Source organism: Condylura cristata, unplaced genomic scaffold, assembly GCF_000260355.1.
Source record: "Condylura cristata isolate star-nosed mole 26May11 unplaced genomic scaffold, ConCri1.0 scaffold00001, whole genome shotgun sequence".
NCBI classification, from domain to species: Eukaryota; Metazoa; Chordata; class Mammalia; order Eulipotyphla; family Talpidae; genus Condylura; species Condylura cristata.
Genome location: NW_004567102.1, coordinates 80,823,093 through 80,848,339, shown reverse-complemented (window position 1 = coordinate 80,848,339; position 25,247 = coordinate 80,823,093). Strand labels below are relative to the sequence as shown.

General features: G+C 44.6%; 1 protein-coding gene across 1 annotated transcript in view; it reads right to left on the bottom strand.

The window, feature by feature from the left end:
- PLEKHG1 (pleckstrin homology domain containing, family G (with RhoGef domain) member 1) overlaps positions 1-25,247 on the bottom strand; it is a 200,463-nt gene that overhangs the window by 61,465 nt on the left and 113,751 nt on the right. Inside the window, exon 3 of the mRNA XM_004673933.2 lies at positions 13,853-14,361. Coding sequence (XP_004673990.1) covers positions 13,853-14,263 — 411 coding nt within the window. The 5' untranslated portion in view covers positions 14,264-14,361. The remainder of the gene's footprint in view (positions 1-13,852; positions 14,362-25,247) is intronic.

The following is a 25,247-nucleotide window of genomic DNA, read 5'->3' as shown; positions in this document are numbered from 1 at the left end:
TATATATTCACTGTATTAAAGTCCCTTTACATTAAAGTTTTACATGTTTTGTCTCGTTGCGGCGGATGGCAGAACCTACTTAGAGCAGGCAGGTTTGGGGCTTCAGGGTTGCCCCTCTCTCCCTGTCCAGTAACACTTTCACATGCACAGGGTCCTTCAAGGCGCAGCCCTGCCTATCGGCCAAGGCTCAGCCTGCCCCTCTAGCCTCTTCCCTCCAACACACAGACCCTCACATCCTGTACTGTCAGGGGCGGTCCCAGGGCCGGTCCTCTGCATTTTCTGCCCTCACTGCTGGTCAGGCCTACCAACAGTCCAACCTGGTTAATGCCACTTTCAGGATCTTCCCAGGAACCTCTTTGACCTTTCCAGCCCTCAGGCTGGGTTAGGCTCTGCTGAGCATTTATGTTATAACTCCCTGGGACAGGGAGCCAGGCAATCCACACAGTCTACAAAAATCTTCGTGTTTCCTTCTTTCCCACAACACAGACCTCAGCAGTTCCCAGAGGTTTTGCTTTAGCTTCCCAATCACTGAGCGCCTGTGGATGAACCAGAGAGCAGTGAATTCCTGTAAACCTGACATATCTGCTGACAGGCACAGCAGAGCCGGGGAGGCAAGGGTTAAGGCAGACCCGCTGATCCCTAAGTGGCAAAAGCTGAATTGAATTGTAACCCAACCCGCATTCCTCTCCGGCTCCCTCCCCTTCCTTTGTCTCTGAATTTTCACTAGCCAACCTCAGCAAGATGGCAAAGCTTCCTCCCTCTCACCATTCCCTTTGTAACTCTCTTCCCACCCAGCCCACTCCTGCCTTTGCACAAGAAAAGCAAAGCTTCCCTAATCAAAAGTAGATTAACTCTCACCCTTTTCTCCGTGAGCCTTTGCATTTGGAAAACCATTTATGAGGCCATAAACAGACTCCTGGGTGGAGTGATTTACCACTACTTTATGGAAAGCAGACAAAGCAGCAGTCTTTTCAGCAACTTTGTTTGTTGTAGGCCATGGCCAGTGGCCAGCACCCACGTCCCCCCTGCTAACCCATCTCCCACTTGCAGCTTTCAAAGGTTAACAGCCCAACTGTAAACCCCATTACACAGCTGAAGGAACACTTGTTAACATTTCTTGTTGCTTCAAAGAGAAGGTGTTTTGAGGAGAAAATATATATTTTTAAAATAACATAATAGTTTATTTTTACATCATTTTGTGCCTTTTCCCATCTCAGTTGTAATCCCCGTGGGCTTCCCATCACCAAATCACCCGTGTGCCATCACCATAGTACAGTGCACTCACCCCCCCACCCCACCCCCATTTTTTATCCCATTCCCCACTCCACCCCAGTAAAATGTCTCTGGTGTACAGTTGTTGATTATTATCATTATTTTCTCGCCTGGTCCTTTATACTCCTGCTATGAGTGAAACCATCAGGTATTTTCCCTTTTCTTTCTGCTTATTTCACTAAGGAGGAGAAAACACTTTAAAGTATCATTTAAAGGCATGGCTCACTTTGGTCCCCCCTTCAACACCTACACCCCCAGGATGATGATGATGATGATGTCTTGGAGGCTGAGAAGACTGAGGACTAATTTTGCCTCCCTGTGACACTGTCATCTGAAACCTTAGTCTTAGGCTGCAGCCGGAGGGGACCAGGGTCCTTAGGGATTCTTTTATATCCCTTTAACAATACCGGGAGTCTTCACACACAGAACAAGCATTCCGAGGATGCTTGGGACTTCTCATCAACTCTTTAGTTATTTTCCTAATTCCTCCCCTTCAGAATAAGGGGGTACTCACTGTTACCTGAATATAGCTTCACTTGTAAGGGGCCAGGGATTGTGCAAGAATTCACTTTTAAAATGTTAATCATAACTAATGAGGTTCTGATACAGGTTACAACAGGGATGAACCTTGGAAATATTATGCTCAGTGCAGTGCATCAGACACAGAAGGACAAATATTGCTTCATCCCACTTCTGTGAGGCCCCCAGCACAGGCAAATGAGCAGACCAGAATGCACTTGAGGTGGCTTTGGGGTCAGGGGGTAGGTGGGGGGGATTTCTGAATGGAGACAGTGTCCACTTGGGATAAGAGAAAGTCCTGAAAGTAGAGAGAGATGAAGGTCACATGTGCTGGTGTAACAGGGTGGTCACAGCGGATGGCAGAACCTATTTAGAGCAGGCAGGTTTGGGGTTTCAGTGGTGTCCTCTCTCCCTGCCCTGTAACTCTGGGTGTCCTGGAGAGTGAACTTAAAAGGACAAACTGAGAAATCTCATGTTGTGTATCTTACCACAATACAAAAGGTGAAAAGGTCAATTATATTTAAAAAAAATCACTTTGCTAATGAAGACCAGACGTCAATGTATTTTCTTCTTTTTTTAGCAGGACAGGAGAGGTCTGCTGCGCCACATGGGCCACCTCTCTGTGGGGAGGTGTGGGGGTGAGAGGATTCTCCAGAGGCTGAATCACACTGCTGAGGGGAGCAGCCGGGAGACAGGAGAGGTCTGCTGGGCCATGTGGGTCACTCACACCCTGGGCAGAGATCTAACTGTGCTGCAGTGACTGAGAATAGCTTCACAGTGCTGAGACTTAACCCCTGCACCACCGGGGAGGCCCAGACAGATGACGTATTTTTGATGCTCTACCAAACACTGTAAAAAGTCCCCTTGATATCTGGGTGCTTCAGGAGGCCTCTGGAGATGTGCCCGGCTGGCACTGACCAGTGAACTCAGCGGGACAAGAGGTGGGTTTGCACCCAATCAACATAGCCCGGGACCAGTGGGGTCACTCTGTCAGCGCCTGAGTGCATCCCTTCCTTGGCTGTGAGCCAGGAAGCCAAATAATGCAGCTTATTTTAAATACGTGGGTTATGGTTGGCTCTTGGTGAGAGCTTGGGGCCTCTCTCTTGATAAAAACACAGGATTTACCTGTTTGGTCTTTGAAACGTCTATTTCAACTGCTCAGAGAACTTACTCATGGCCCTCCCTGGTGGCGCAGCAGGCTACAGCTCAGTACTGCAAGCCAGCCACCGTCGCTTCAGTGTGAGTTCGATCCCAGGCCCTGCGGTGACCCACATGGCGTGGCAGACCTCTCTTGTCTTGCCCCATGCTCCCCTCAGGAGTGTACTTTGTCAGTCTGCCTGTTCTGCTCCCCACTCTATCTCTGGCGAATCCTCTCACCGCCCCTGCACCTCTGGCCTGTACCCTGGTTCTGTATGCATAAATTAATAATTAAAAAAAAAAACTTACTCATTTCTGGCTCATTCTTGAGAGCTGGGGCTGGAAGAGAGGGCTGGCGAGTCACCCTGAGATTTAGGGGTTCTGAGCCAGGCTCGTTTACAGAGGATGCGGCTGAGGTCAAACTGGGTGACTGTCTATGGCACACAGCTGACAGCAGCGAGAGCCTGGAGCCTCCCTGCGTTTACATGACTGCTGTTTGCTTTGTAACAAAAAATTTCCTCTAGGGCCATGGAACTCAAAATTGAGAGCCTATCGGAGTGTGGAGATTCAGGTTTCATTAGCCAATGCTGCAACTTAGGTGGTGGGAGATGCAAAAGTTGTCCAGGCAATACTGAAAGGCAGCCCTTACTTTAGAGAATGCCTCTATTTGAGCTGTTTCTCCAGGCCAGATTTCTCAGGTGATAGGTTTTAATTACTCAAATAACAACCCCTTTGAACGCCTCTATGAGGGCTTACCCTCTTTGGTGCAAAATAGCTGCAGGCCTGCTAATTGCAAGCTCACCAGGGTACTTTACTTACTCATGCTCTGGAAGGGGATATTTTCTTCAACTGGATTTTCTCATCAAGGGAATTTTTTTGACCATTGTACATAATTTTGATAAATTTATCTTTTTAATAATTATCCTTTGATTCAATAATTATAGATGCAGTAAGATTCCTCAGTGTCTACCTGAGAAATAAGTCGCAGATAATAGAAATTGATTCCCTGATGATCCTGCCTTGTGACATGCTTCTTGAAACCTGGGGCTGGGACAGGTAGTTGAGGTCAACCTAACTACTTGTCCAGGAGAGTGGAAGGGCCTGAGTCAGGTGTTAAAAAGAAAAGTCTTACCAGGTTGCAAGAATCAAAGATCTGGGAACAGTTTATAGATAAGGGCTGTTCTTAATACCTCCATCAAATGCCTAAAACCCAAGAGAATGTAGGAGAGGGAAAAGAGCGGGGTGAGCTTCGAGATGCTTGCAGTTGGTCTTGCTGTCATGTGCCACGTCACCTGTTTGTCCCTAGAAATCACTCCCTCACAGTCGCATGAGAAGAATGGGGCATAGATATGAGCGTGACTCTCACAAACAACATCATGATGCTTTAAAAAAAGGCAGGATTGACAAAAATGGAGAACCTTAAGTCCTTAAGAAATACATACATTCGATTGCAAATATGATGCTTCACCTTGAAAACACCTGAAGTTGCTTGTAGAAGTCACCTGGCTCCCACACTTCCATGAACTATGAGAGACAAGCAGCCCTCTTTCTAACCTGAGGCGGCCAGTGTTTCCAGTGGCTATATGGAGAGGAATGAGAGGAAAACAAAAGGGGAGGCAGCGAGGAGGATGGGCGAAAGCAGAGAGAAAGGGCGAGCAGTGGTGAAACGGGGAAAAGAGTGAGAGTAAGAGGAAGTGGGAAAATAAAGATGAAGCGAGAAGAAGAGCAGGGAGAGACCCTCTCTTGCGGCTGCCTAGGAGGAAGCCATCTGTGGGCTGCAACTTGTGAGTGAGGAAGGAGGGAGGGTTTCCTGACTCTCAGACACAGAATGGTTCCCCTGCTGGGGACAGGTGCAGCCTGTGGCACAGGGCAGGCCTGTGGCTGGAAGGTGTTCCAGGTGTGTGCACGTATCTTTGCCTCGCCATGTTGCCTTCTGGAACTGGGTATACAATTTTCTGTATTCAGCTGGTATGAAATTTTTAAAACTCAGAAATTCGAATTAAGTTCAGATTGTCGCCTAATGTATGGGGAAATGAGACCATGTCTTCAAAGCAAGCTGTAGAGCAGATCTGAGTACATTTACTCCTTAGAATATTTTGATTTCTTGCAAACAGGCCTCACTGTTCTCCATCCTTCACTCAGACTGGAAGATTAAAGAATTCTATACCTGTCATCAAAAACATACTCATCCACTTAAGTTAAATGAGACACTTTCAATTTCTACCTCTAAGAACAGAAAGCTTAAAAGAATGGTTAGATCTCCTATTTATTCATGTTTTTGAAAAGCATTTTTTACCCTAATCTTAGATTGGCAATTTATGATTACTTGTCAATACAAATATTTGTAGGAATTTTTTCTTTTACTGAAAGAATTTGCACAATTGGGCCAATTATTCCTGTCCAAACTTAGCATTTGGCAATGGTCAGCCTCAGTTCACCAGGGAGACTAAGGGATATTGTGTTTCTGATGTTAAAATTAAAATAACATTTCCACCTACACTTGCAGATTAGTAAGACAATGTGTTAAAGGAAAGGAAAGATATGACATAATTGGAGGGAAAGAAAATGGAAACTGTGCTGTTCGCAGACTTAACCAGGTACATTAATTCTACTTGTACTTCTTAAGTACCTGTAGCTGACAACCCTCTCCAGTCAGCTTTTCTTTTAAGGCAACATTTTGATTTTTAAAAAGATTTATTTATTTATGCATACAGAGCTGGGGTACAGGCCAGAGGTGTGGAGGGTGAGGGGATTCACCAGAGTCAGAGTGGGGAGCAGCATGGGCAGATCAACATTTTGATTTTTAATGAAAAGACACTTCAAAAACTTCAGTTAACTCAGGAGATTGAGTAGCTATTATTACTAGTCTGCTAAAGAGCTGCTAGTATTTTTCAAAGACTGCCTTTGGGCAATGTTCTGTTGAAGATTTGCTAAAACAGGTCCCATGCAGTGGGGTTAGAGTTCCACTGCCCTTTGGGTGTCTGCCATTGTGAATATTCAATTATACTGAGTGGGTAGAAAATTAGAGAATTCAGGAAATTATGCTCTAAACAAACCAAACTTCAGTTAGGAGAAGTTTCCCATGGCCAGAAATTTCTTCCAAAGATAAGATGCTGCTGCACCTTATGAAATTAATCACACAGAAGAATTTATCCAGGACATGTGATTAGCCTAGAGCTTATAGGTATGTGCGTGCGTGTGTGCGTGTGTGTGTGTGTGTGTGTGTGTGTGTGTGTCCGTCCAAACAGCTCTGCTCCGTAGCCTGGACTGCTACACACCTTATCAACTACACACTTGTACTAACTGATGTGGTCTTCTGACTTTTATGCTGACCATCTGTTCTTTGCTCACCAACACTACTTTGACACATATGGAGTGTACCATTGTTCTATACAGCAGCTAGCATATAATGTCTTCATCTCTTCTTTTAATGCTGGTAAAATATACATAAAGTGCATCCTGGAGCCAGGGAAGTCTATAGACAGATGACGTAGGAACAGTCACATCGCTGTAGACCACTGTCACCATGAGCTCCAGCTCTGTTCATCACCCCAAGCTGAACCTGAGCTTGTGTATACAATACACAATGACTTTTCTCTTCCCCTCCCCTCAGCCTCAGGAAAATTGTTTTTCTTTTGATTTTTTTTTTAAAGATTTATTTATTTGTTCATACAGAGCTGGGGTACAGGCCAGAGGCTCAGGGGCGGTGAGAGGCTTCACCAGAGACAGAGTGGAGAGCAGAACAGGCAGATCGATGAAGTACACTGCTGAGGGGAGCAGCGGGCGGGTCAGGAGAGGTCTGCCGCACCATGTGGTCACCTCCGGGGCAGGCGGGAATCGAACTCATGCGGAAGTGGCTTTAGAGTCTCAGTGCTGTGCTTTAACCCGCTGCGTCAGCAGGGAGGACCCACTTTTGATTTTTTTTAATGGTAATAAACTCATATAACTTAAAATGCATCATCAGCCTTTCTTAGTGTACAGTTTAAGGGCATGAGGACATTCACAGTGCAGGCAGCCCATCTCCAGAAGCCTTTTTATGTTGCCAAGACGAAACTGCAGCTATGAGAACTCTCCATCCTCTCCCCCTCCAGCTCTCGCTCTCAACATCTCACATAAGGAGTCCTCCAGTATTTGTGCTTTTGTAACTGGCCATTCCATCAGCGTAATGTCTTCTGTTTCAGCCACAGTATAACATGTGTCAGAGTTTGCTTCCTTCTTAAGCTTGAATAGTATTCCATTCTGTGTATAGGCCACATATATATCCATCACGGATGGGTACTTAGATTTCTCCCAGTAGCACTGAATTTTCAATTAAGTAGAATCATACCAGATTTTAGAACCAGAAAATAACTCGGTGAAATCTAAGCAGATCCTGAAAGGATGAGGCGTGTTGTGAAGTTTTCTATGTCAAGCAGTCTGCACTGTATCTAATGAATGCTTGATTAATTAATTCTCTAGTCCAACCTGGGAATTTTTTAAAAAGATTTTATTTATTTGTTTTTGCGTAGAAGAACTAAGGTTCAGGCCAGAGGTGCAGTAGTGTGAGAAGATTTGTCAGAGAGACAGAGTGGGGAGCAGAACAGCAGGATTTACTGAAATGCACTGCTGAGGGGAGCAGCGAGCAGGTGGGACAGGAGAGGTCTGCTGTGCCATGTAAGGGTCTGCTTGGGTTGAACTCAGGCCACAGCAGTGATGGCACTGAGACTTAACTGCTGGGCCCCAACCTGGGCCTGTTTTATAGGTGAGGAAACAGAGGTCCTGAGAATGGAGTGCCTTCTCCAGCTCCGTCTGGACATACATCCTAGTCTGTCACTTCCTTTGATCTCAAACAATTAGTTAGCTTCTGTTACCTGCAGTTTCTTCATCTTAAAATGAGAGGTTGCATACCTCATAGGATGTGGTAAGGGGGAATGAGGCAACGCAGACCTGGCACACCCAGCAGCTGACAGATGTTCAGGCCTCAGACCCTGCAGCTAAGTATTGGAGCCAGAACTGTAGGTTGGCCTTGTCTCCCAGACTTTTCACTTAGAAACATGTACTGAGTGCCTGATACACACCAGTGAAGGAGGGGCCTCATAAATACTTGTTAATGAAATTTTCTGGGCACACATTACTTCTGTCACCCAGTCTTCGGTATAGCAACCATGAAGAATAAAACTGACAGACATGTGAGAAAGGAAGAATTTGTCTCTTCTGTGTCTAGCCACCCCACGGCTGAGACAAAACTAAAGTTGAGGGTCTAGAGGAGAAGCGGAACAGTAATTCTGGGGGACAGGCCTAAAGTGACCTGGGAAGTGGCCTTTTACCCCCCACACTGATGGAGCCCGCCTTTTGAGGGTGAGGTACTGGCTCCTGCAAGGCCAGAGGGTGTCAGTTATTCCACGTAAGATAATTAACAGACTGGTGGATAGTCTGTGGCCCTGTTTTGCCAACTCCCATTCTGATCAAGGATCTGGCCCTGGGGTTCCAGCTCTACCACTAACATCCATGTGGACTGAGACAAGTTACCTTTCCCTCTATACATTTTGTAGTCTTATTCTGAAATAGGAAAATTATAGTATACCCACATGATGGCTCAGTGAGGGAGGATACAAGTGCTTAGTCCAGTGCTTCACATATGGTAAGTACTTAAATGTTATCATTGACATATTTCTTAGTGTTTTGGTGTTATCAAGTTACACGTCTAGAACACACAGAGTAGTAGCTACCTAGTCAGTTTATGACTGTTGATGTCCAGCATCGTTTATGATGTACACGTGAACTCAGAAACAGCCGACAGGTACACTAAGAGAAGCTGAGAAAACCTTAACTTGCTTTGCTTTTACTAAGTTCTACACACTTTGAACTATCTTCACCATTCATCAGCAACCAACTAGGTGGTAAGAAGAAAACATTCAAAATCAGCAAACCTACAAGTTACAGAAAGAAGAAGATTTGGTTCCTTGTGCTCCTCACACGCTAGGTTGTGAGAAGAAGAGATAAGCACTCATAGTCACTGTGTTCCTGCCTCTGTTTTTGTCCTGGTTGATGTGGAAGAGATATGGGTAAGGGAGGGGAGGGAAGAAGAGGCTTTAGTAACAACAATGATAATAGAGAGGCAGGGAAGTGAAGAGCCATAGTGAGACTTACAGTGATTAGATAGGAAGAGCTATTCTTCAAATAGCTCTTCCCTAAGCAGACAACTATTTAACAGGTTTGCTTCTAAATTATCATAGATCTTAAAGGGTTTGAAGAAGGAGCTCATTCACCCATTACAATAAAAGCTCTTGGAGGAAAAAATTAAAGAGACACATTCCAAAAAAGTGTTCAAATGCTACGTAAAAGTGCATGAAATCACGCCAAGTACTACAGTGTAAGTTCTTTATTAAATCCACCCACATAACCAGCCTTCATTAAAACAACCCCTGCCAAGTCCGGCATACGAACCTTGAACATATTCTCCCTCTGGTATTCAAAAATCTGTAATCTAAATGAATTTCATAAAACGTGCCAGTTTTAAGTATTGAGTGTAAGTATTGAGTAAAGCCATCTGCAAATAAAAAAGACAATGAGATCTAGGACAAGTCACCTCTTCTCACAGCCCTCTCCCTTGGTTTAAAATCTTTCTCCTCTTGCCAAAAGTACTGAGCAGCCAGGCTGGTCCAGGGTGCCCACGCAAAGTCATTCTCCATGGCCAAGGGGAACAATCGCCAAGACATGAGCAGACCTTTCCATGCCAAACCCATCTTGTCTGCCCAAAAAGGAGTCAAAGAAGCCAGGTTTCATCAGAAACCACATCCACATCGACAGTGCTGTCCTTGGGGGTGGATAGCCCAGGACAAGAGCAAACCCAGGTTCCTTATTTCGAGCTTCCCAGTCTCCTTACTGCCCAAACTTCTTCTCATGGTCTCTGGTTTCTGTGTTCACATTGTGCAGGTCTGGGAGGAGGCTTGCCTTGCAGCAAGACAGTCTGTTCTTCCAACTAATCTGACCCCCACGGTCCTAAATCTCGTTCTCTTCTTTAAGCTGGGCAATAAGCAGAAGAGCTTTCAATGTGTTTCATGTTACTAAGTACTTGAAAGCACCTTCTTGCTCCCACCGGACACTGTCTATACTATTACTCAACAAAGAGTCCGTATAGACTCACAAACCGGCGGGTGTTCAGAGATCTCCATTCTAATACCTGTGTAGCTACATTTTTTTTTTGAAAAATGCAAAATGCCTAAGTGATGCTTAAGGCTCTGCTTCTTCAAATTTTAAACATTAAAAGTATAATATGGCCTCCTTTGCTCCTTAACATACTGCATGGATGAAGTTGTTTACAAAGGATTATAGCTCTCTAAATTACGATCGCAAAAACTAAACTGGTGTCACACAATATTCTAACCATTTTTTTCCCACTACGACACATATCTGTAACCCTCTCAAAGATGATTTAATTTAACCTCTCATCGTTCAAAGATGCCATTTGGAAGGAGGGATGAAACTTTACATTACACAGCATTATATAACATTATGAACTATTTTAAAACCTTCCCAAAGGTTAAAATCAGGTCATGAACTGTATCTGGGACCAAATCTTACGAGGTTCTCAAAGACTCTTTTATAGATCATTTAGGAAGATTAAAGAAACCCAGTCTGCCCATGAGAGTCGGGAGCCAATGGAAGTTGTCATTGAACATGAAAAGAGCCCCTTATTTTATACTTTCCAGCTATGGAGTCTCTCTCCATCAACCATTTAACTTTTAAAATGTACTTCCTTAATTTTATTAGGAGATAATTTTATTATTATTTTTACTTATGAATGTTATCAAGAGTCATACAGAGACATGGAAATAGCAGCATCAAGATCCTTTTCAGTACAGAGACAGTCCAGACCTGTTAATAGCACAGAGTGAAACTAGAATGTCAGGCAAAGGAGAAACCAACAGCCAGGGCTGGCCCAGGGATGCCCAAGTCAACTCTCTCAAGGCCTGGAGAGTAGCCAGGGGCATATACCATCCTTTCTGCTCTAACTAATCTTGTTAACTAAATAAGAATGAGGAGGAAGCCAGGCCTCACCAGGAATCATCCTCCGGTCCACAGGGTTGTCCTTGAGGAGGGAGGGCCCAGGACAAAGAGTAAGAAGACCCTCTTCTCAGAAACAAGCTGCCCTGATGGCCTGGGTGGCACTGAACATGCCACAGGGCACGGTGAATGTCTCTGAAATGAGTGAAAATATTTACAGGTCTCTGACAAAGGAGTTCCTGTTTATAAATTCTAAAAAGCCAGAATGCAAACCTGAACTATTAAGATTATCCATGGACAGAGTAGAGATAAGATGTCTCAGGGATGGGGGAAAGGAATGAAATGGAAGATGATTGAAGGAGACTAGTTAGATGGGATTGGACTAGTGAAGTGCAGAAGTCTGAAACTGCTATATGTGGATGGGAAGTGAGTACCAGTCACCTCTAGAAAATAGAGCTCCCCAACTCTCCACCCAGAAATAGCACTTGTTTTGACAGAGTTTTGACTGCTTTGTGGGTAGGGGGGAGCTTATCTCAATCAGCTGTTAATGAGCAGCCCTTGGCCCAAGTTAAAATTCTCCATGGAAAAAAATCGAGATTATCAGAGAAGGCACCTACTGTCAATGGCATTCAAGAGACTGTGGGACTCCCACATTTATATGTCTTTTCTTTTTGTGTGTGACGCTTTCTTTGGATTCTCTGTATTCCTTCTATAAGTGAAACCATCTGATATTTTCCTTTTACCTTCTGCTTATTTCACTGAGCATAAAGAAAAAGACAAAACCCGAGGGCAAACGATACATCAGAGGCATGCAGGAGAGGGGGAGGGAGAGAGCTCAAAAATGGGAAGAACACAAGTGGGCGCAGTGACGGTTCACAGGGGATTGGTGGTGGGAGGTTTATGGGAACTACACATGAGCAGAGAAATCAAATATTTTCCAAAATGAGCAATAATGTATGGAAATAAAAAAGCCAGTGATCAATAAAAACAGACAAAAAGTCATCTAGCTAAATTTCTGCTGTGATGAACTGACTCATCTGATGATTCTCAAGGAGGAGTCTAGGCAAAACACAACTTGGTTATACATAGTGACTGCTCTCAACCAGGCACCACTCTCAGCCAGAGGAGACTGGGGGTGACGTGACCACTGACGAGCTGAGTGCAGCGTGTCCTGCACTGTTGTACGAGTGTCTTACCTATTGTCTAGCCTGATTCTCATATAGCCCTATGAGGCAGGTATTAATTATTAGTTCCATTTGACAGTTTACGAAACATAGGCACAAATTTAGAATCTTAAATGGGGTCTGGCAAATGATGGCCTTTAAGTCAAATCCAGCCCTAAAGTTTTGCTGGAATTTCCATGCCTGTTCCTTTACATAAAGTCTCCAGTCCTAAAAGTCTAAAATATTTACTAGCTGGCCTTTTCTAAAAAAATTTCCATCAACCCCTAGTGTAAAGCAGGAAGAATGTGTGGATAAAGAATGAAAGGCCAGTGCACTCTGGAGCGCTCCACAGTAGACCCTCTACTAAGACATCGGAAAAAAATTCTCTTGATCAGTTTCTTTCACTTATATCTTATATTCTTCTACTCAGGACCTATCCATCAGCCTCAGAAAAGGCTCCTGGAATGCCAGTTTGGTGACTAATCTTTCAGTGTTGTGAGTTTTGATTAGGTGGCAAATTTTCCAGAAAGAAAGAAAAAAGGATAGAGCAAAGAAGCTTTGACAACCCCAAGATCCCTGAGAGGTTGTAAACTTTTTGGCAGTTTTACAGGTATTTCTCCTCAAGTACAGATGACATCATTGTTGAAATAAAAAAAGAAAACAATTGGCCCGATTATTCTGCATTTGGTATCACATATTGTTTTGGTTGAGCATCAATTGATCAGTCTATTTTTACTGGGAAGTTAGGTCATCGCTTGCTATTTTTAGAAGACAGTGTCCAATTTATGGAACTCAACACACACATTCAAGTCTCAGAATTTGTTCTAAAGCCATAAGAATGTCTGTACTTGGTCGAGAATGTGCCCGACGGCACTTAGTCCGTGATGATTTGGAACATATTTTAGACTCGAGGTCTAAGACAGGAAGGAGACACTAACCAATGAAAGCAGTAAAGTGAGGGTAGCTTTAAAATTCATCGGTTTGCTTTTGAAATATTAATATTTTAATCGTTAATTGAAATGGGTTACATCTGAGCGACTCTGGTAATTCTCATTTGATCCTTTAAAAGCTATCTATAAATCATAGTCAAGTTCATAATTGAATTTCCAGAGCATGTGACCTGGCACGGGGCTCAGCTCAATTTGCATGGAGTCAAATAATTTCTGTAAACGCTTTACTACAAAAGTGAACAGAAGCTCAAGGCCTGGAACAAGACAAAGCCTGAGGATTTTCTCTGCCTTTTACCACCTTCCCCAAGACACTAACCCATGGGGGCATCTCCCAGAACAGTGATTCCTGAACTGCCCTGCACTACAGGGTCACCTGAGGTCTTCCACAACCCACCTCTGAAGGCAGGACAAAGGACCAGCGCTGGGTGCTCGCTACCTAGCACCAACCCAGAAGACAGTAGCGATTAAGGTGAAGGTAGCCTGACGCTCATCAGGACACGCCCCCACGCCTGTCAATCAGGAGACCCAAATCCTTGCTCCCTCCTCACTGGGCTCCACTATTCTGAGATCTTTGCTGCAAGGAACACAACACAGAGATGCACACACCGGGACCATCATTCTCACTTCTCGCACGTTATCAATTCATGCAGTCAGGAAGAGGATTTGAACACACTGAGAATGGCCCGAGGACTTTTCTGAAGGTTTGTTTAAATTTCCCCATCGCTTCACCTCAGAGACAACGCGCCAGGGACACCTGGCCGGACCCTTTACTTGGCCAGCACGTTTATTCCTCGTGACAAACCTTGACAAACCAGTGTGCCTTACCTCGACGATGCTTTTCAAATCTTGCACGTAAGTCCTTTCAGTGTCCAGAATTTCCTGAACAACTCTATCCACATAGAGGAGCTTGGGGCTGGCGCCCGAGTCGGCGCTGGCTCTGTCGGCCGCGTTGGCTTCCATCCTGCGCGGCGCCCGGGGCTGCCTCGAGCCAGCCTGGTCCTCAGTTTGCTGCCCGGAAGCGGGACTCTCTCTCTGCGGCTCGCTGCTGCAGAACGGCCTGGCGGGAATCAGCTCCAGCTTGATGGCTCCTGTTTCCTTATCCTGGTGAAACAGGCCCAAGTGGCTGTTAGAAACCAAGGTCATTCTGCTGCCGAAGGAGCCGTGGCTGTCCCGGGAAGAGGCTGACGACGACGTGGAGCCGAAGCTGACCGGGCGGTCGCTGTCGGAGAGCTCCATGGCCCTGGGTTCCTGGACGCGGGCCGGCCCGGCTGTGGTCCTGGGACACTGTGCGTCTGCTACAGCTGAGGGCAGTTGGAGCCGCAAGGGGGACGCATCTGTAGGCATTAAGGAAAGCGCAAGGTGAGCAAGTGTTTGCAAATTCCAGCCAAGCGTGGGCTTCAGGGAGGTGTGAACCTCGCCCACCCAAAGTAGGAGGCAGTGCGAGAGGCCCTGGCCCGCTCAGCTGCAAAACTGGCCTTAGCGTTCAGACAGCAGCAGCACCGGCAGCAGGCGCGTGCCGCCTGCAGAGCTCCGCAGCTCCCACGAACTTAAGCGGGCTGGTCCCCGAGCCACCAGAGCCGTCTGTGCACACTCAGCGAGGTCTGGGAAGCTCTGCACCTTCGCCTCAAATGACTAAAGCAGCACCATGGTCCAGATGCCCTGCACAGAAGGCCCAGTGGCCAGGGCACAGGATGGGAAGTGTAACATGCACACAAGTGATTCTCATGGACCTAAACACACCCGCCGGATTCTTAGGGAATTCTGCGTTCCAGAGTTTAGGGTTCTAGGCTTTAAGTAGGCTGCCATAACCCCCATACAATTTTAAGCTGCCTGGAACCACCACTCTCTAAAGAATGCAGACAAGTTGACGTTTTATTTGTATCCTGCATGAAAGAAAATACTGCATGGACACTAATTGCCTATTAGTGGGCAAGAAAATAAAGCCAGTAACTATTAAGACCCACACCTCTGTTCAAATCTCCCCCTCACCACATTTCTCTAAATCCTTGTAGAAAGGTGACATTGCACTGATCTATACCGAGTTACAGTCTTCCCAGATTGGATTGACTGTAATAATCCACAGTAAAGCCAGATCATATAGCAGTGTAATCATACAGTTACATAATAAATTCTGCAAGAACTCAGGAGAAAAAAAGATGCATTTTCAAAGAACTGGAGCTACCAATAAGAGACAATCTGCAAAGTCAAAAGGTCAATTTCTACCCACAACATTTAAATCTTGAATCCAAAAAGGCCCCATGAACTTTGATGGTTTTAAAACTTTCAGAGGGTACAACTGTCTTTATTTTTAAGAATGAAACAACATCCCTCTCTCATATGGATAATGACATGCCAGGTTTATAGAAAATAAAAAAGTTTCACAATTAAGAGTGTGACTAGTAAAAATATTTGCTTTCTTTCAGCAAGTCACCACCAAAATCCATGTTTACCAGGTTTGGTTAGAAGAACAGAAGTGTAACTTACATTTGGAAGGTTGTAATAAGACAAACACAGTAACGTAAAAATAGATTGATGATCATTTTTCAAAAGAATCATGGATTTGGTTTGACTCTATATTAAATCTCATCCAACAGCTGGAACCAATATTTGTAGAATGTTAAAAATCCATCAAGCCAATATCTTGGTGTTTTTGAGGTAGTTTATATTCATGGCAAGTATTAATGCAAAGTTATAATAAACATATTAAAATTATGAATATGAAATAATGGAAATAACTTGGGTCAACAAGAAGGAATGGTAAGAAATGTGTAGGAAATGAGTAATTTATCAGCATAACCACTACCACATGGCTTACGTTTGCCACAAATTTTTAAAGCTTTTGCAATATTCTTTCGGCTTGCTCTATAACAACTTTATGGCCTATAAAACATGGATTGGTTATAGTAGTTAAAGTGCACTTGCTCTAAAAAGCCTGATCCAACTTGAGTGTGGCAAAAATCCAAGAAGCAGCCAGGCATTTTAGGATGCTTGCAGCAAGGGACGCCCACTCTTACTTGGGACTGGCGCTAAGAATGTCCTGGGCAGTTGAAAGTAGGAGCAGACACAACATGTGTTCCCCTTTGGCCTCCACCGTAACTATTACCATGAGGCTGATCTCACTTTCAGAAATAGGCATTCATTAGGGAAGTCTACGAGGATTCTTTAAGATCCAATGAGGCTGTGAGTTAGGACTGAACCTAACTAAGATGGATATATTCTATATGAGAGCCAGCACCTCTGGAAGGGTCTAGACCAACTTACCCCCCTATATCTGGGTACAATGGTCTCTAAGGGAAGTTCTGATTTTTTTTTTTGACTGGACAAGACCCAGTCTGCTTTCCAGTATACAAAGCTGTACTTAACCCAGCACTCTATAGCTCTTGGCAAATATTCACTAACAGGACTAGTGAAAACGAACACACTAGAGAGACTTGTTTCTTTTCTTTTCTTTCCTTACTTTCATTCCAAACTTAGACAGCCATATGGGATGAGTGAGGAATGGAACAATGAAAGGATGTCTGAGAGGAGTCCATGCTGACGGCTGGGGATGATGTGTCTTGTATATTCTCAAGAGCAGAAGTGAGACATGAATGGGAAGCCAGCGGGGGACCTCTCCATGGGTGAATCTCCAGCAGCAAGATTCCAAGACCAGGCCATGTATTCTAGGCTGCTGGGAACAGCCTATTCTCTAGACATCCAACAGGCACTTTATAAATAGAGTATTTGATATATTTTGTGTCTGTAGTATTTAGCCAAGCTCACTGCGCCAACTGAACACCTTCCAAAATTACCAACAGACGTGAAACATTGCAAGCTCGATCACATAATAGCACATAATATGAGACCACATTTGCTACTGTTGATTCATTGCTTAGAAGATAATTACAGTTTTCTCACATAAGGAAATGGACCTCATAAAGACTGTCTCGTCTTATTCTCACCTTCCTCAAAATAATTTAAGATTTTCACCCTGTCTGGTTTATATTTACTAACACAACTCATCAATTATTAGTATTTATCTCTACAGGTTTACTGTTTCACACAGCACATATGGAGATTGAACACCTGGGTACAGCTAGTCTCAAGTGAGATGCATGATAAATGTACAAGGTACATCAGATTTCAGAGATTCATTATGAAACAAAACTGTGTTAGCATTTTTATGTTAATGACATGTTGAAATAATATTTTGGAATAGTGGGTTGAATAAATATCTTCTTAAAATTATTTTCTCTGGTTTAATTTTACTTTCTAAAATGTGGCTACAGAACATGATAAATTTTGCATGTGACTTGCACTATAATTTAGTTGGACAATGATGATCTAGAAATCTTCTAAGTAATTATGTTAATCTCTAAGGTTTCAGTTTACTTCCATTTTTAATCTTTGTCCAAATAATAGTGAATAGAGAGGTGTGTACAATTTGAGGATTATCTTTTTTTTTTAATACTCTGTTCACTAACATATATTGTTATGAGTTACTGAAAACAGAATTGGGGGAAAATTGCTGTGTCTCAATATTGGGGTAACTGATTTCCCACGATATAATGAAACACTCAGTTTTAGAAAACTAAAAAGCAACAAATCAAGTGAAAGATTACAGCAAGCTAAGTTAACATTTGGGCAATATACTGCTTTGTTTTCCTTCCTTTCTTATAACCTCTGTCTCTTTCTTACCAGATCCCAAACACAGCTTCTGAGAACTTGCAAGCGATGCTAATGGCCCACATCAGTGGATCTTGTGACCATCAATATCCTGAAACGGCTGGTTGTGTCTACCTTGAAGATCTCGGTCCATCTGACTCTTGGAAACCTGGAGATGGGGTGGAGGAGGCCCGCCAGACACTTGGTGCCTGATCAAGTATCGTAACTGAAGGTGTTTTCAGTCTAAAGTCATAAAAATGGGCCCTCCGAGGCGGCACAACTGGTTAAAGCGCAGTACTGTGAAGCTGGCTGCAGCTGTTTCAGTACGAGTTTGATCCTGGCCAGGGAGGAGATCCACATGGCACAGCAGACCTCTTCTGACCACCCGCTGCTCCCCTGGGCAGTGTGTTTTGCTAATCTGCCAGTTCTGCTCCCCACTCTGTCTCTGGTGAATCCTCTCACTGCCCCTGCACCTCTGGCCTGTACCCCAGCTCTGTATGCATAAATAAACAAATCTTTTTTTTTTTTAAAGCCATTGAAAAAACCCTATTCCTTCTTGTGTCACCATCTATCCCCCCCTCCCCCCAAAAAAAGTGCTCTGCAGCTCTTCCAGAGACAGCCTTTCACACATCTCCTTCAGGACCAGCTTGCCTCTATTTTTTTTTCTAGGTGAAAGAGCTCTCATTCCTTGTCTCTTCTTTGTTTGCTCTTCAAACTTCCATTATTCCAATTGCTCTCTTTTGGAATGTCACCACCAGAATCAAAAGCAACCCTTTTGGCTCACTCTTGTCTCTCAGGCTGGTCTGGGGTTGAAGCAGAACTTTCCATGGCAAGGAAAGCCCAAGATTCCTGTGACCATGTTTACATGTCCGAGGGGAACTTGGGCTCCCTGCCCCGCTCCGCTCCGGGGAGAGTGCTCCTAGGCAAGGCTCCATTCTGCACTGGCCAGGGCTGGGAGTGATGGGGATTTCCAAATTCTGCTCATTGTTATTCTAGACTTCAAATAGCTCGTCTGAGTTCCTTGGCAGGACAATCATGGAAATCAAGAGAATGTCTTGTGCTCAAGACAAATGAATAACGAAAATCATGTAGTTCCTTATTACACTGTGAGCTACTCAAAGAAGCCAGCAAGAGACTGAGTACCAGCAGGAGATTTTTCTATCAGCTAGCAGAGCTCATTAACACAGAGCCAGTCTCTTGTTGAGCCTCAAAGTTGTAAACAACTGATTTCATGGTTAAAAACATTAAGTCAATTTATATAGTATTGTCAAACACAATTTATGACATTTGTATGACAAAGGCAACAGCAGGTATTTGAGAAGCAGCTTCCTTCTCCTGCACACCTCCTGGACATACAGCTGGATAAGCCACCAGATAGCAGCAGGGATTGTTACTTCTTGGTTTTCGAAAATAACGGACGTGGGGGCCTCCCTCGTGGCACAAGGGGCTAACTAAGCACAGCACTAGGAAGCTATGTGGCAGCCACTGCAGCACGAGTTCCATCCCCAGCCAGGCAGCTGACCCACATGGCTCAGCAGACCTCTCCATCTCCGCTCAGCAGTGTATTTCAGGGGATCCACCTGTTCTGCTCCTCACTCTGTCTCTGGTTATTCTTTTCACCCCTTCCTCACCTCTGGCCTGAACCCCAGTTCTTGTATGCATAAATAAATAAATCTGAAAAAAAAAAAAAAAAACAACCGACGTGGCTCTTGTATTAATAACAAAGCTGTGATTGCAATTCCACACGCTCTTTCCCACTCACTGGCTACTCATACTTATTGGTAACTGTTGGAAATGAAGAAGGAAACATCAGGCTTCTATGTTAATTTCTCAGTTTTGACCAAGGCTCTAGGCTTATGGAAGGGCTTAGTCTTGGGGGAAACAGGATAAAAGGCATATGGGCTGGAGTACCTTGGTAATTCAGTGGAAATTTGAACATTTTCTAAAATAAATAGTTAAAAAGACATCTATGACCTTCCAGCAGTCGGTAAAGCAGCATTTGCACAAGAAGCTCAGGAGTGGGAAAACAGGGTTTGCCAAAATGCTCTTGTTCACATAAGAGATGAAGGATTTAACGAGGGACAAGATTCCTTCTGGTTTAAAGTCCGATACGAAATATCCAGATAATTTGCTCCCCGATGCCCAGGCTAGTCAGTGGCAGCTACGGGCCACACGTTAGCACACTCGCCTTTGCTAAGTGGAGACTGCAGAATTTCTACATTTGAGGGCACAGGCATGCTAGTCTGCTTAAAGAGGACCTAAGGGAATTTCATTAAGGTCTTTTTATGCAAAGGGAGCCACATATACTTTTACTGTCTGCTTTTTTTTTTCTTTGGTGATGACTTAGTGTGGAAGGTGAAAGTTTGGGGGGCAGACAAAGGGTAAAACTCTCCCTTGCATTATCACTTTCGCATGGTGAGTTGTCTACCGAAATCCACTTTTTTCTTGGAAATAGTTTCAGCTAAGCTCCCTTCCAGACTCCCTGTTATCACACATGGTCGGCTTCTCCCCAGGGGACATAGGTGCGCCTCTGGGGGTGTCTGTCCTCCATGGCCTCATCCCTTCCCCCTGGACGCTGATGTGGCAGGCCGTTGCTCGCTCTGTCAATGTGAAACCATCATCCTACGGTGTACAGAGTGCAGAGACTGGGGCCCTTGCAGTAACTGGGGCTGCAGTGCTCTAAGCCACCTCATGGAAATGCCTGCTTGGCCTTCAGCTGCTCTGTTGGGGACACCCTGTGGAGCATGGGGCATGTGCCCTGAGTGTGGGGTGATGCCAAGGTCCCCACCGTTTTGAGTGTCTTCAGCTGAGGCACCAGATGTGAGCGCAGGAAACTTTCACAGGCCCTGGCCCTTCAAATGACGCATGTGGGACTTAAACACATGAAGCTCTATGCCAGGACCCTTGGCACAGCCCACTTGAGTCCCTGACCTGAGAAACCTTGAGTGACTGTGAATGACTGCTGTGGTTTCAGGCCACAGCAGCCCCGATGATAAAAGATGAGTAGCCTGACCCTCAGATGCCAGGGCTTGAACTCCATCGCAAAACTATCCTTAGGGAGAAAATAGTATCCAAGTTCATTCATGTGTCATTATTTTATAGCAATTTTGCAGATGGAGAAAAATTAACAGAAAGGTCAGATAACATCAGGCTCAAAATTGATTGTGAACCCAAGCCCATGGTTTCTGATTTCTAGTTCCTTTCCCCTTGGGCTGAACTAGAGAGGGGTCTATAGATGGCTACAATAGTCGGCAGACCAGGAGCCTAGAGGTGAGGAAAGGGAAGGCTCGCTATAAACACTGTGTAAAGCACACAGCCGGCAGTGAGTGTGTGTGCGTGTGTGTGCTGGGTGCGTGAAAGAGCTCACAGGACAAGTAGGAACTAAGTTATCACTAAGTTACAACCCTCTCTTGGTCAGGATTTGCATTTCTGCCCTGGCCTCACCATCAGCTCTGCATGTACCTCTGCATCTCTGGGGGCTTGTTGCCTTACATTAAGTGACGCGGCTGCACTGAGTGACTTCCTCAACTCCCATCCAACCTTGAGGACAAGATTCCAACCCTGAAATAAACACAAGCGCACTTGGCCACCGCCAGCTGGAGTCCCAACACAAGCAGTAATGCAGAATAGCAATTTTCTTCTACATCCTACTAATGCCAGGTCTTGGATGATGAAATATTTATCAATGACTTTGCCAAGGGCTAAAAGAAAATCTATTTTTAATTTAGATTAAATAATAAGCTCTGCGCCAGCATCAGCTTGAACAGTGCCTTCCTGTTGGTGTGGAAGTATCAGACTCGGGCAGTAGATCAACAATGATAATTACACACGGGCCCCTTCTGAATTGAACAGTCAGTTCCAAAAACATCTCTGCACAGTTGCGAGGGAGGCATTGGGCTAAACAGCATTTTCTTCAAGAAAAGGGAGGAGGAAAAAGAAGAAAATTCCAAGCGACTAACAATAGCACTCAGAGTAAGTGAACCCATCCATAACGTACACTAAGCATTTTCTTAAAGAAAAAGGAAGAAGGAATTCAAAGTCTAACAATAGAGATCTCTGAGTAAATAAATCCATGGGGAAGGTACAATGTAAAGCTATTAAATGCCATGTTCTCACAAATGCTTAAGGATGCAGGAAGTGGTCATACTATACGGTCGATAACGATAACGGTCGAGTCAAACGATAGTTTATAAAGCATATGAACAACGTTATCTGAGTTCTGATTAAAAATGACACATTCATTATGCAAAACAGAAAAAGCTTGAAGGAACAGACCACAAAATATAAACATTGTTTTATCAGGTAGGAAAATGTATGATTTTCTTCCTTCGATATTTATCTGTAAATGTCACTTTTTCCCAGCTGTCTTATAAGCTGAAAAGTCTATTTAGGGAAATTAAAATCACAGTCTCAATTTGTATCAAATATTTAAATGTTTTAAATGAAAATAGTGATTTTAATATCCAATAGATGGTTAATGAAAAATCGAGCACACACATATATCTTTCACAATTATTAGTATCATTAATTAAAACAACAGATTCTGCTGGGCAGCCGGACCACAACCTTATCTCCTTCAGAGCTGTTCCTCCTAACAAAAGTAGTTCTCACCAATAAACATTAGAAACAGAAGCTGCATTTAGCCAATTCTGCTCACTACTGGGCTCAGTTTAACTTTCATCAAAATTTGCTCATCAAAAGTTGCTAAGTCTAAAATTCCCAAACACTTATTTGGCATCCCCAGCTCCGTCTGCAAGAAGCTCACGAAGAAAGCAGCTTAAAGCACTGGGCATGACACGCAGGGCCCTTTAGGACTTCAGTTTTCTCCCCAGGTCTTTCCACCTAACTTTAAAGGGGCTCAAAACCAAGCCCAAACCAGGCAAACCCATTTCACATTGCAGGGTAAGATGGAGAGGCAAAAAATCACCTTCTAGGTTAACTCCATCGCGGGAGACCTCCTTTCAGGACACAGAGCTTATGACACAGCAGTTGTAGTAAATCCAAGGAGGTGCTGTCCCCACCGTGTTAGAAAGAAACCCCCAGCGACAGTTTCTCCCTGCAGCGGCGGGCTGGGGAGGGTGGAGAGTCCCGGGCTTCAGGGCGCTGGAAAGAACGAGTTAGTCTGGGCCTGGGCTCAGGGCAGGTCCCCATCAGCACCTACCTGCGCTCTCCCGGGGCTGAGCCACATCGCCTGCCTTCAGCTGATGCAGTGACCTCACAGGCAGGTAAAACCAGCAGCTTGACTAGTCCGTGCAGCTCCTTCCGTAGAAATATTGCATGAGTCAGCTTTTATCTCTCAAAACCCAACACACAAAGGCTTTGCAAAAACCTGATTTGCAACTTTCTCTCTGCCTTTTCCCCCTAGTGTGGAGACCACAGATTTCAGCATCCCTGAGAGTCTTAAATGAAACATGACATCATTCGATTGAGAAACAGGACAATAGGCACCACTGTGGGCAACTTGAAAACGCACACTTCGCCCAGCGACACCCTGCCACGGCCATTCTTTTGTGAACTTCAAACACAACCCACAAGCTGCTTGGCTTTACCCGCCTGCTCCCGCCCCCGTTCTCATCAAACATTCACCACAAAATAAGCCAGCGCTCCCGAGCGCTGATATTTTCGAGTTCACTTCCTGAATTATAAGTTTGTTTCAAAGTAAAAGGACGCATCTTGAACACCAGATTTAAAATCAAGTGGGGGTGGGGTGGGGAGTTGGAGCAAGCCCGAGGAAGGCGGGTTGCTGCGTTTCTGTTAACAAGACATTTAATCCCATGTTAAGTAAGCAGAGTTAAACCATTTAAGCTTGACTGTTTTTTTTTTTTTCTTTAAGTTCTAAAGAACCCATCTGAACACAGACACCTAAAATGTAAAGTTTCCCAAACCAGTTCAATTCTCTGGTTTTATACTCATGAATCCTAAGTGGCCAAGTCAGGAAATTCTAATCTCTTGCTTGAGAAGGTGAGATGGTCCAATTATTATTACTCTCCATGTCTCAAGGCCCACCTATTCGTCTTAAAACGCTGAATGTATTTTTACAGAAAGACTTAAAAGTTTCATATTTGAAGAAGAGGGTGAATTCTTTAGATGAGGTTCTCGAGAAGTCCCAAAATGTTACTGAAAACTGAGACCATTGCACCATGGAACTTAAAGCCCAGAATATGGATTACACCCAGATGCCAACACCAAAAACTTAAACAATTTCAAAGGCTCAAAATCCTTTAAACAGACACTTTGTTTAAAACATTCATTGTGGCTATGGAAAATAACTTTAGCTGACTGTATTATAACCATTTTAGTCATGCCCATTAACTGGTTTTAAACTAACAATGTAATAGGATAATTTGTCTTAATGCCTATTTCCTTTCAAATAAGTCTGATCACACAGGGGGCTACTTACATAAGCCAATGGACCAAAAATTGAGCATTCAGTCCAGAAGACAAAATTCAGCAGTGCGATGTGATAGAAAGCGCAGTATCATGGATGCTGCTCCTCCCTGGGCTTGCAGGGCTGTTTCGCTCCTCTGATCTGACCTCCACGGGACATTTCCTGTCCCCCAAAGTGGCCCCCCATACCTGTGCCCCAGTGGAGTTCTTTCTGTTTAGCTAAAAATCAGCTCAGATCTTGGGGGCATCTAACCTGCGGCCAGGGCCCGGCACACAGCTCTCCACTTGTCGAAGACTCTTTCCGACACGGATAGGCCTCCTACGGTCTCAGCGTTAGCTACTTCTCGCTCTTCTCCCTGGGGTTAGCAGCTGGGGCAGCTGGGCACCTACCTAGGGAGTGGGTTTGACATCCATGGGGAAGCCAGGGAGGTCTCAGTCCTTGGGGGGTCGGTAGGGCAAGCTTCATTCTTCTTCTGAGCTATCCTCTGACTGCAAGTTAACTACTTTCATCATCCAAGAGAGAATTCTTTATTATTTTAAAGATAGATTTATTTATGCATCTAAGCACTGGAGTAAAGGCCAGAGCTACAGGGGTGGGGGTGGGGTGAGATTATTCACCAGAGACAGAGCAGGGATGGGAATGGGTGGATCTACTGAAACATGCTGCTGAGAGGAGCAGCGGGCGGGTCAGAGAGGTCTGCTGTGCCGAGTGGGTCAGCTCTCTGGCCCGGAATGGAACTCGAGCTGCAGTGACTACCCATAGTGCTATGACTTAACCACTTGTACCACCAAGGAGGGCCCAAGGAAAAAATCATTATACTGGGACAATTTTCTGCCAAGAGACATGTTTCGGATAAGCCGTTTCTATGTATAATTTTGCAAGTGAATGATAAACCAATCAAATGTGATTAAAAAGAATAAAAAGGCTCCTTCTGAGAGATACTGTGCACATCACAAATGAGCAAAACTAGCAGAGGTGCTTCAGGTGAGGTGCTGGGCAACCCCTACTCTGACGCCCGGGACAGACGAGGGTGGCAGGCAGCGAGGGGATGCCACAGGCCGAACTGGGCCCAGGGCCGGCCCTCTGGGGGTGGCACAAGATGTCTCTCTCAGCAGCGTCACCATGGCATAAGTCAGGACCTTTCCCATTGCTCGCAAGTGACTGAACTGCCCCCCTGTGGCACCCACC